Source organism: Carlito syrichta, unplaced genomic scaffold (assembly GCF_000164805.1).
Source record: "Carlito syrichta isolate Samal-C Ts95f unplaced genomic scaffold, Tarsius_syrichta-2.0.1 Scaffold304305, whole genome shotgun sequence".
NCBI classification, from domain to species: domain Eukaryota; kingdom Metazoa; phylum Chordata; class Mammalia; order Primates; family Tarsiidae; genus Carlito; species Carlito syrichta.
The window spans coordinates 303,108-315,847 of NW_007248401.1; the positions used below are offsets into that span (position 1 = coordinate 303,108).

Below are 12,740 nucleotides of genomic sequence, written 5' to 3' on the forward strand. Positions count from 1 at the left end.
AGGCTGAGCCACCGAGCCTGGCTCTTTCTTTTTTTAATGTTATAAGAGGCAGAAAGGGCCGGGTGCAGTGGCTTATGCCGATAATCCTAGCATTTAAGGAGGCCAAGGTGAGAGAATTGCTTGAGTCCAGGAGTTCGAGACCAGCCTGGGAAAAATGGGGAGAACTCATCTATACAAAAAATAAAAAAATTAGGCTAGGTGCAGTGGCTCACGTCTATAATACCAGCACTTTGGAACAAGGTAAGAGAATTGCCTGAGCCCACGGGTTCAAGACCAACCTGGGCAACTTGGCAAGAACTCATCTCTACAATAAACCAAAAAATCAGCTGGGTGTGGTAGCACATGTCTGTATTTCCAGCTACTTGGAAGGCTAAGGCAGAAGTATGGCCTGAACCCAGCAGGTAGAGGCTGTGTGCATGCCACTGCACTCCAGCATGGGTGACAGAGTGAGACTTCAACTCAAATAAATAAATAAATAAAAATTAAAAAATTAGCCAGGTGTGGTGGTGCATGCCTGTATTCCCAGCTACTCAGGAGGCTAAGGTGGAAGGATTGCCTGAGCATGGGAGGTTGGGGCTGCAGTGAACCATAAGCATGACACTGCACTTCAGCCTGGGTGACAGAGTATGACAAGAGGAGCTAGGTGTAGTAGCATGTACCTGTAGTCCTAGCTACTTGTGAGGCTGAGATGGTTCACTTGAGCCCAGGAGTTTGAGTCTCTGACTCAAAAAAAAAAAAGGCAAACAAAATAAGAGACAGAGAGGGTCTTTATGTATTACAAGAAGGTCAATTTATCAAGAAGCTATAACAATTATCAACATATATGTACCAAATGACAGATCCCCAAATATAGGATGCAAACATGGCAGAATTGAAGGAGGAATTCTGTAGTATAGTTGGAGATCTTTATTTTTTGAGTTGGAATCTCACTGTGTCACCCAGACTGGAGTGCAGTAGCTGTTCCCGGCCACTGCAGCCTCAACCTGCTAGGCTCTGGTGATCCTTCCTCCTCAACCTTCCAAGTAGCTGGAACTACAGGCGCGCGTTACCACGCCCGGCTAATTTTTTTGATTTATTGTAGAGATGAGGTCTTACCAAGTTGCCCAGGCAGGTGTCGAACCCACAGGCTCAGGCAATCCACTCACCTCAGCCTCTCAAAGCGTGGGATTACAGGCTGAGCCACTGAGCCCAGCAGTTGGAGATCTTAATACCCACTTTTTTTGTTTGTTTGTTTGTTTTGGGTTTTTTTTGAGTTGGAGTCTCACTCTGTTATCCAGAATGAAGTGCAGTGGCTGCTCCCAGTCACCGCAGCCTTGACCTGCTGGGCTCCGGCGATCCTTCCACTTCAGCCTTCCGAGTAGCTGGAACTACAGGCGTGCACTACCATGCCCGGCTAATTTTTGATTTATTGTAGAGATGAGGTCTCTCCAAGTTGCCCAGGCGGGTCTCGAACCCGCGGGCTCAGGCAATCCACTCACCTCAGCCTTCCAAAGGTGCGGGATTACAGGCTGAGCCACTGAGCACGGCTATTACCCACTTTTAATAAAGGACAGAACAACTAGACAGAAAATCAGTAAGGAACAAAGGACTTGAACAATATTAAAAGCCAATTAGACCTGAAAAACATATATAGAACATTCCACCTAACAGCAGCAAAATACAGGTCCTTCTCAAGTATACATGGAATATTCTCCAGATAGATTATATTTATTAAGCCACAAAATAAGTTTCCATAAAATTTTTTTTTTTGAATTGGAGTCTCACTCTGTCACCTAGACTGGAATGCAGTGGCCGCTCCCGGCCACTGCAGCCTCGAATTGCTGGGCTCCAGCGATCCTTCCACCTCAGCCTTCTAAGTAACCGGAATTACAGGCGTGCGCTACTACGCCCATCTGATTTTTTGATTTAATGTAGAGATGAGGTCTCGCTGTACAGGCGAGTCTCAAACCCGCTGGCTCAGGCAATCCACTCACCTCAGCCTCCCAAAGGCGCGGGATTTCAGGCTGAGCCACTGAGCCTGGCTTTTTTTTTTTTTTTTTTGAGTCAGTCTCACTCTGTCGCCCAGGCTGGAGTGCAATGACATGCTCAGGGATACCACAGCCTCAACCTCCTGGACTCAGGCAATCCTTCTGCCTTAGCTGGAACTACAGGCACATACTACCATGCCCAGCTAATTTTTTTATTTTTATTTCTCTTTAAATTTTTTTTTAATATATATATTTTTGAGTTGGAGTCTCACGTTGTTGCCCAGACTGGAGTGCAATGGCATGCTCCCGGCCACCGTAGTGTCGACCTGCTGTGCTCCAGCGATCCCTCCACCTCAGCCTTCCAAGTAACCGGAACTACAGGCGCATGCTACCACGCCTGACTAATTTTTAATTTATTGTAGAGATGAGGTCTCACCAAGTTGCCCGGGTAGGTCTCCAACCTGCAGGTTCAGGCAGTCCACTCATTTCTGCCTCCCAAAGTGCTAGGATTACAAGCTGAGCCATCGAGCCCGGCCTAATTTTTTTATTTATTGTAGAGATTAGGTCTTGCCAAATTGCCCAGACTGGTCTAAAACCCCTGGGTTCAGGCAATCTTCTCACTTCTGCCTCCCAAAGTACTGGAATTACAGGTGTGAGCCACCGCGCTTGGCCTGCAGCATACTTTTAAACAACTAGAGTCAAAACAAATCACAAAGGAAATTAGATTATACTTTGAGATGAATGAAGCTAAAAACACAGCATACCAAAAGGTATAGAATGCAGCAAAAATCAGTGTTCAGAGAGAAATTTATAGCTGTAAGCACCTACATTAAAAAAGAAGAAAGATCCTAAATCAATAACCTAACTTTGTACCTTAAGGAACTAGAAAAAGAAGAGTAAACTAAACCCAATGCTAGGAAAATGAAGGAAATAATAAAGATTAGAGTGGAGATAAAGGAAATAAGAGAAAAACAACAGTAAGAATTAACAAAACCAAAAGCTTGTTGTTTGAAAAGGTCAGCAAAATTGGCAAACCAGTAGCTAGACTAACCAAGAAGAGAGAAAAGATTCAAATAACTAAAGTCAGAAATAAAAGTGGAGGTCATTGCTACTGACCTTACAGAAATGAAAGAGAGTATAAGAGAATACTATGAACAATTGTAAACCAACAAATTAAATAATCTAGATAAAATGGACGGATTTCTAGAAACAAGCTACAAACACCGATTCAAGAAGAAATAGAAAATCTGAACGTAACTTTAACAATGAAAAACACTGAATTAGTAACAAAAACCTCCCAACAATGAAAAGTCTAGGGCCAGATGGATTCATTAGTGAGTTCTGCCAAACATTTAAAGAATTAACCCTAGTCCTTCTCACACTTTTCCAAAAATATTGAAAAGGAGGAAACACTTTCTAACTTACTCTGGTGAGGCCAATATTACCCTGATACCAGAAACCAGGCAAAGATACCGTAGGAAAATAAACTATAGACCAATATCCTTTATGAACATAGAGGCAAAAATATTCACCCAAAAATGCTATCAAATTGAATCTAGCAGTGTATTAAAATAATTATATACCATGGCTAAGTGAGATTTATCTCAGGAATGCAAGGGTGATTCAACACAGGAAAATCAGTCAATGTAATACACTACATTAATAGAATGAAAAAAAACCACAATCATCAGTTGACATAGAAGAACATTTGACACAATCCAACACCCTCTCATGATAAAAAAAAAATTCAGGAAACTAGGAGTAGAAGGGAACTTCTTCAACACGATAAAGGGCATTTATGCGCAGTGGCCGGCGCAGTGGCTCAAGCCTATAATCCCAACACTTCAGGAGGCCGAGGTAAGAGGATTGCCTGAGACTATGTGTTCAATACCAACCTGGACAACTTGACGAAAACTCATCTCTACAATAAATAAAAAAATTAGCCGGGCGTGATGAAGCGTGCCTATAGTTCTAGCTGCTTGGAAGGCCGAGGCAGGAGGATTGCCTAAGCCCAGCAGGTCGAGGCTGCGGTGGCTGGGAGCATAATAGTGGCTTCCAGTCTGGGTGACAAAATGAAACTCCAACTCAAAAAAATAAAAAGAAAGAAAGAAAATCCACAGCACACATGTGAAAGACTGAAAACTTTCCCCATAAGATTAGGAAGAAGATAATGCTCTGCTTCTACCATTGCTATTCTACATTGTACTGGAAGTTTTAGGCAAGAAAAAAAAAAGGATTCAAATTGGAAAGGAAGAAATAAAACTACTACTGTTCACAGAACATGTGGTTTAATATATAGAAAATCACAAAGATGCCTCAAAAAAAAAAAAAAAAGCAACTACTAGAGCTAATGAACAAGTGTAGCAGAGTTGCAGGGTACAAGGTCAACTCACACAAATAAATTGTGTTACTATATACCAACAATGAATAATCCAAAAAAAAGGAAATTAGGAAAACGATTCCATTTATAACATCCAAAAGAATAAAATACTTGGAAACAAATTTAGCCAAGAAGTTGAAAGATTTGTACACTGAAAACTACAAAATACTTCTGAAAGAAATCAAAGACCTATATAAATGAAAAGAAATTCCATGTTTACGTAGAAGACATGATGTAGTTAAGATGGCAGTACTCTCCAAAGTGAGGTGTGGATTTAATGCGATCCCTATCAAAATTTCAATGATCTTTTGTAGAATGGAAAAGCTGATCCTCAAATTCATATGAAATTGCAAGGGGGGTCTAAATAGCCAAAAGAATATCGAAAAAAGAAAAGCAAAGTTAAAGGAATCACACTTTGGGGGGGGGTTGGAGTCTCACTCCGTCGCCCAGACTGGAGTGCAGTGGCATGCTCCTGGCCACTGAAGCCTCGACCTGCTGGGCTCTGGCGATCCTTCTGCCTCAGTCTTCCAAGTAGCCAGAACTACAGGTGCGCAGTACCATGCCTGGCTAATTTTTAAAAAATTTATTGTAGAGATGAGGTCTCACCAAGTTGCTGGGGCGGGTCTCGAACCCGCGGGCTCAGGCAATCCACTCACCTCAGCCTCCCAAAGGTGCGGGATTGCAGTCTGAGCCACCGAGTCCAGTTGACTCACACTTTTAAATTTCCAAACATACCACAAAAGTATAGTAATCAAAACTGTGGTATTACCATAAGAATGAACATATAGACCAATGGAATAAAATTGGAAGTCCAGAAATAAACTTATACATCTATGGCCAGTTGATTTTTTTTTTTTTTTTTTAGTTGGAGTCTCACTCTATTACCCAGACTGGAGCGCAGTGGATGCTCCTGGCCGCTGCAGCCTCGACCTGCTGGGCTCTGGCAATCCTTTCGCCTCAGCCTTCCAAGTAGCTGGAACTACAGGTGTGTGCTACCATGCCCGGCTAATTTTTTTTTTAAATTTATTGTAGAGATGAGGTCTCGCCAAGTTGCCTAGGCGGCAGTCCACTCACCTCAGCCTCCCAAAGTGCTGGGATTACAGGCTGAGCCACCGAGCCTGGCTGGCCAGTTGATTTTTAAGAAGGATGTCAAAACTGTTCAATGGAGAAAAAATAGTTTCTTCAATAAATGGTGCTAGAATCACTGGATATTCACATGCAGAAGAATGAAGTTAGACCCCCTACCTCACACCATATAAAAATATTAACTCAAAATGGATTCATGACCTAAATATAAGAGGTAAACTATAAAACTCTTAGAAGAAGATATAGAATAAATTTTCATGACCTTTTTTTTGGTGATAGATTCTTAAATAGACTAAAATCATTAGTGACAATATAAAAAATAGATAAATTGTACTTCACCAAAATTAAAAGCATTTGTGCATCAAAGGACAGTGTCAAAAAGTGAAAAGAGAAAGGGAGAAAATATTTCCAAAACATGTATGTGTCTGACAAGGGTCTAGAATATAAAGATTCAACAAAAAAAAAGACAACCCAGGCTGTGTGCAGTGACTCATGCCTATAATCCCAACACTTTGGGAGACTGAGGTGAGAGGATTGCCTGAGCCCACGGGTTCGAGACCAGCCTGGCAACTTGGTGAGACCTCATCTCTACAGTAAATGAAAAAATTAGCCTGGTGTGGTGGCACATGCCTATAGTTCCAGCTACTTGGAAGACCGAGGCAGATTACCTGAGTCCAGCAGGTTGAGACTGCGGTGGCCATGAGCGTACCACTGCACTCCAGCCTGGGTGACAGAGTGAGATTCCAACTCACACACACAAAAAAAGACAACATGATTTAAAAATGGTCAGTGAACTTGAACAGACATTTCTCCAAAGAAGATATACAAATTGCCAAGAAGCACATGAAAAGGTGATCACTCTCTTTGGTCATTAGGGATATGTATATCTAAACCACAATGAGATACCACTTCACTCCCGTGAGGATGACTGTTAAAAAAGAAAAAGAAGCTGGGCCTGGTGACTTACACCTGTAATCCCAACACTTTGAAAGGCCGAGGTGAGCAGATTGCCTGAGGCCAAGGTTCGAGACCATCCCGGGCAACTTTGCGAGACCTCTTCTCTACAATACATAAAAATATTAGCTTGGGCTGGGCTTGGTGGCTCAGCCTGTAATACTGCGCCTTTGGGAGGCTGAGGTGAGTGGATTGCCTGAGCCCGTGGGTTGGAGACCCGCCTGGGCAGTGAGACCTCTTCTCTACAATAAATCAAAAAATCAGCCGGGCGTGGTAGCACATGCCTGTAATTCCGGCTACTTGGAAGGCTGAGGCGGAAGGATCGCCGGAGCCCAGCGGGTCAAGGCTGTGGTGGCCAGGAGCGGCCACTGCACTCCAGTCTGGGCGACAGAGTGAGACTCCAACTCAAAAAAAATATATCTATATATATCTATATCTATATCTATCTATATATATATATATACATATATATATATATTAGCTGGACATGGTGGCGCATGCTTGTGGTTTCGGCTACTTGAAAGGCTGAGGTGGAAGGATCTCCTGAGGCTAGCAGGTGGAGACCATGGTGGCCATGAGCATGTCACTGCACTCCAATCTGGGTGACAGACTCTGACTCAAAAAAAAATTTTTTTTATATGACTTGAATCATCGAATTAGTTATTTTAGATCTAACTTCTAGTTCATCAGAAATACAAGGGATTAGGAAGTAAGTTAAATGATCTTATACAGAAGCAATCAGACAAGTCCAGAATGTGGGACATGACATTCTGTAAGACAACTAGCCTGTTCTTTTTAAAAAGTTACTATGAAAAAAGGAAGGGGGAGCACTATTCTAGATGAGAAGAGACTTTAGAGACAACAAAATGCAGTGCATGGTACATTTGTGGATCCTGCTATAAAAGACATATGGAGAATAATTGGGGAAATTTGAATATAGACTGGGTATTGGATGATATTAGGAAATTACTCTTAATTTTATTCAACTTGTTAATGGTGTGTGACTATGTAGGAAAAAATTCTTATATTTTATAGATCATTTTGAAGTATTTAGTGGTGAATGTTTCATAATGTCTTTTATTTTAATGAATTTTATCATAAAGAAATAGAAGAAACAAGTATGACCAAATATTAACTTGTTAAATCTAGGAGACGAGTACATGGACATTGATTTTATTTGTCTTTCAACTACTTTTTGAAGAATATATTTTGAAAAATTTATTTACTTCCTTAGTTATTATTTAGACACAAAGTCTCACTATGTTGCCTAGGCTGGTTGTGAACCCCTGGGCTCAAGGGATCTGCTTCAGTCTCTCAAAGTGCTAGGATTACCAGCATGAGCTACCACACCTGGCTTAAAAAATATTTTGAAAATATTCATAATATAAAGTTTAAAAAATGTAAAATGGTTTGGGTGAAGAGACCCTGGGAAATGCTACTTCTCAACCAAGGAGAGGTAAGCTGACTTTGGCTTATGTTGAGAACCTGTGGCCCTTGGATTCTTCCTCATATGTCTTTTTTTCTTCTGCCCCACCCCATCTATCCAGCCCTCTTTGACTCTATGCACAGCAACCAGGCCTCAGATAGCCCATTTTCCCCACCACGTACTCTTCATTCACCTCCCCTGCAACTCCGGCAGCGCTCTGAGAAGCCCCCTTGGTGTAAGTAATCCTTTTGGAACTGCCTAGACAAAAGCCCAGAGAGATGGAGGAATTGGTGAATGAGGGACTTGTCACATGAGGGAAGAGAAGACAAGGGTTGAAAGACCAGGAATATGCATTTGGGAAAGCAGTCTCATCTGCCATTTCCAAGATGATGGGAAGATCTGTTTATTCTCTCTCTTCACCTCTGTCCTCCATACTCCCTCTATCACATTGAACATCATTTCCAATATTAGAGAGTTAGTTTTAATTTGTAGAGGGCTCTTCCCCAAAGGGTCCTCCATTCTCTCCAGATCCCCATTTGATCTCTGCAGCTTTCTCCAGTAAAAATGACTAGGAGGCAACCTAGACATTTAGAAAAGTTGGAAGCAGAAAATTAGTACAGTATCTGCTACTTATTTTACATGTCCTTTCTCTCAAGTCATCTGTTCTCAGTTGTTAGTTCAAGTTGAGGTATCACTTTTTCCTATCTCTTGTTTATTACTCTGGCCTATCACAAATTATTCCTGGTAACAGCATGAGCAGTGGAGTCACGGAGCTCTTAGGGTGATTGTAGGGAGGGGAAGTCATCAAAGGTAGAGATATGGACTAGGGCACTGATGAGGGCAAATCCTTTCTTATCATCCTGCCTCCAGGAAATAAGTAAAACCAAGCATGACTTTCATTATTTTACTTGGATAGGACTGAAGCAAAGATTCATATTTTAGCATTAGGGTTAACAGTTGTAGAATTTTGCTCTTCTCCTGGCACCCTGTATGTGGAAGAAACTGTCTTCCCTGACACCAAGAATCTATCCCCTGAATTGCAGGTTATCCTACACTCGCCTTGCCATTGCTCCTTTTACCTCTCTTGGAGTGTGTATGGGTTCTGTGCCCCTGGAAATCTTATCCTTCTCCCTCTTCTGTTTCTGTCTGACCTTTTTGATTAGTCTGAATCAGACCACTAGTTGGGTAATAAGGCTAACTCTCTACTTGGGTAAAGCTCAGCTTACATCTTTTCTTTTTCTTTTTTCCATCCAGTGTCAGGCCTTTGATTCAGTATCAGGCATGTAGCCCCATTGGTAAACATCTTCTTTAGGGTCTGTCTGCACCAGAAATAGGTTCCATATCTCTTAAAGTCTTGTTGATCCCAAACCATGTTCCTCTTTTTTTCTGCTTGAAGCACTCCTCCTTTTATCCTTTTGAAAAGAGAGATAACTGCTATACCTTAAACTCCATAACTGATTGAACCGTTGCAGACTTTTTCCAACTTTTTCCTTTTTTTTTTTTAATGACCATATGTTCAGGTGTCCCCTGTTTCTGAATCTGTAATTATTAATACCATGGTGCTTTAGTATATAGTTAAAATACTATCTATATAAGATATTTACAAAGAGAAAAGTAGGTTATTCCCTTCTAGAGGTCAATGAAGAAGTAGAGGTTGGGATAGGAATCATCTCAGAGTGTAAGTAAAGACTCTGAGGTCTTTATTGTACTACCCTCAGGATCTAGGGAATTAGTTTGTATGTTTTCAATGTATATAATGTGCACAACCTTGTAACATTGTCTATCCCAAGACTTAATTTTGGATCCATGAATGGGTTTCAGGATAGAGTCCATGAGCCTCAGAAATCATATGTAAAGATTGGTGTAAATATTCATGTGTTCATTTTTCCTGAAAGATAGACTGTGACTTTCATTAGAGCCTCAAAGGGGCCAGTGACCCCCAGAAAGGTTAATTAAGAACTTCTGCCATGTAGAGTTTCCACGGCATTCTTCCTTTTTGGGTAAATCATTTTCTCCCCCTATTGTTCTGATTTAGAAGGTTTTTCTGTATTCACTCTTGCTTATCTCTTGGACTATAAGTATTGATAACCTCTGCCTCAGAAATACATGGATTTTCTTGTTTTTTTGAGTTGGAGTCTCACTCTGTTGCTAGAGTGCAGTGGCATATACTCATGGCCACCACAGCCTTGACCTGCTGGAATCAGGCGATCTTCCACCTTAACCTTCCAAGTAGCTGGAACTACAGGCGTGTGCCACCACACCTGGCTATCATTTTTTCATTTATTGTAGAGACAAGGTCTTGCCATGTTGCCCAGACTGGTCTCTAACTCCTGGGCTCAGACAGTCCTCTTGCCTTGGCCTCTCAGAGTGCTGGAATTACAGGTATAAGCCACTGAGCCCAGCCTACAGTGATTGTTTTAAGGAATGATTCTTAACTGAAGTATACAACAGATTCCACTGGAAATGTTTGAACAAACTTATATTGCCCTCATCCTGCTCCTCTCAACTGCACCTTTAGACTAGACCTATAGAATTAGAATCTCTAGAGCTGGAACCTGGAAATTTGTATTTTAAAAAATTTTTACAATGTTGATGTGTAACCCTAATTATGAACCACTAGGCTAAAGCATTCATATACTTCCAAAGTAGGGATGAGGGACCATGGGAATTTGGAGTTGGGTTGGGGTGTATTTGAGAAAGAATCAGATGAAGTAGGCCTCAGCACTCTCTCCTAAAGTCTTAGATATACTTTAGTGTTACTCTCATACATTGGGGCAGGTAACAATTCCTGATATAGGCAAACTTAGGAGTCTCTGCTTCCCTTAGGAAGAAGCCAGACCCTCTTTCCTCAAGTAGCAAGGCCACTCATTCTAGCATGTAAACTATATGAACAGGGTAGAGCCTACTCTTCCAGTTTGTCTGACTTGGTCTTCTGACTTTGCTTTACAGACAGCAGTGGCCCTTCCAGCACCGTGTCCAGTGCTGGTCCTTCTTCTCCTACTACAGTGAATGGTAACTCCCATTTTGGCTTCAGTGATCAACCCTCTCCAAATTCACATGTGACTGAAGAATGTCAAGGTCTCCGACTGCTCCAGCAGATTCCTGGGAATGGAGCACAAGAGCTTGCCATAGAAAGGGAGCAAGAGATTTTTGAACCAAACCAAACCCCACAGGTGCCGCCTGTGGAAACCAACCAGCCATGCCAGGAGGTCCCTGACATCAGCCAGCCATGTCAGGAGAACCATGACAATGGTAACCAAACATGCCAGGAAGTCCCTCAGATCAGTCAGCCATGCCAGATGGCCAGCCAATTGTGTCAGAAAGTCTCTGAGGATATTTGCCAACTTTGTCAGGAAAATCTTGAGGAGGTCAGCCAGCCATGCCAGGAGTTCTCTGTGGAGGTTGGCAGGCTGGCCCAGGAGGCATCTGCAATCAGTCTTTTGTCTCAGGACAACCCTGAGGTTGATAAACCATCCCAAGAATTCCTTGGAGAGTTTGGTCTGCAGGCCCAAGAGGTTCCTGAGGAGGTAAATCCGCAGTCCAGGGTGATCCCTGAGGTGACTGACCAGTTGCCTGGAGAGGATGTTCCTCAAGCCCAGCATCTGTCTATTGATCCAGCCCCTCAGAGCCAGCCTCTAGCCCATGACCAGCACTCACCCCTTCCACCAGCAACATGTAATTAATTTTCTCATTGGTGATGTCACACTGTACCAGCCATTTGAGCCAGCAATCTTTTTTGTTGGCTAATTCACTGGCCACCTCTCACCAGAGGTGTCTGGGGAAGCAGTTCTCTTGGTATGAAGCATATCTGTACCAGAGCTGTGCCTGAGGAGAAGCCAATTTCAGGTTCAAAGCAGCATTGGCTCTTCACTTAGCCATTAGACTTGAATAGTATTTCCTTGGGACGGGCTGGTCTGTCATTACCCAGCCTACTCTGAACACCATAGGAAATCACAGATTGTTAAAGGAAATGCCACTTAACTGCTGAAGACGCCATCTGGGCACAGTAAATACAAAAGGGGGAACTCTAGTGTCTTTGCTTTTCTGGGGAAATATTCACAACTTCTCAAGGTACCCTTAGACCATATGTACATTCAAGGAGACTCTTGTTTTTGCTGTCACTCCTCAGGTGGGCCCAGGATGACCATCTGAGATGTCTGGAAAATAGAGTCCCCTTCTCAAGCACCTGTCATGGCCACTAATCTTTAGACTGGACTTTTAAGTGTTTCCATATCATCCCAAGTGCCCCCTCTGTCTCAGTCCTGTTGCTCTGGACAACAGCTCTAGGGAAAAATAGGTATTATATTGGTGTGCAAGTTTCAGAGTAACTATTTAAAATGCTCTAGAGGATTCTTGGCCAGTCTATGAAGCTGAGTCTCCCTTTGTTGTGGGACTGTTTGGCTTAGGGGATCTTGTAGTGGAGAGAATCAGGTTCTATTTTAAGCAATCAGCAGAGATCAGTATTGTACAGGTATGAGCAAAGATTTAATAAATATATATATATATATATATATATTTCTTTAGTTGTGCCAGGGATAGACTGGCCAAAGACCAAACACTCCAAAGTCCCCCCAAAAGTTTGTCTTTATATCATTGTGTCGTAGGGCCAGGTGTGATTATGACGCTTTTCCCAAAGATCTGGGGATGGGAATGGGGGTGGATGGGAGGGATAATGCAGTTATTGGACTGGGGAACCAGAACATTATGAGTGCTCAATAAATATGAAATATTGAAAATGCTGGTGGTGATGATGATGTCCTTGTGAATTCAAGAATGAATATTACTGTGAGTCAGTCATATCTGTGGCCAAATTAATCTGAATCTGTCAAAAACCATTATAGTTGAGCAGGAATGGGCTATAAAAATAGAGATCAACATCCCAGGAGGTCCCTATAGTTGTCAGTTTACCATCCCAAAATGTCTTTAA

The 12,740-nt window shown here is 42.1% G+C and overlaps 1 protein-coding gene across 1 annotated transcript in view; it reads left to right on the top strand.

Moving 5' to 3' along the window:
- Positions 1–12,549, top strand: part of PPIP5K1 (diphosphoinositol pentakisphosphate kinase 1) — a 48,725-nt gene extending 36,176 nt beyond the window's left edge. Inside the window, exons 31-32 of the mRNA XM_021713141.1 lie at positions 7,935–8,048; positions 10,763–12,549. Coding sequence (XP_021568816.1) covers positions 7,935–8,048; positions 10,763–11,496 — 848 coding nt within the window. The 3' untranslated portion in view covers positions 11,497–12,549. The remainder of the gene's footprint in view (positions 1–7,934; positions 8,049–10,762) is intronic.
- The last annotated feature ends 191 nt before the right edge of the window (positions 12,550–12,740 follow it).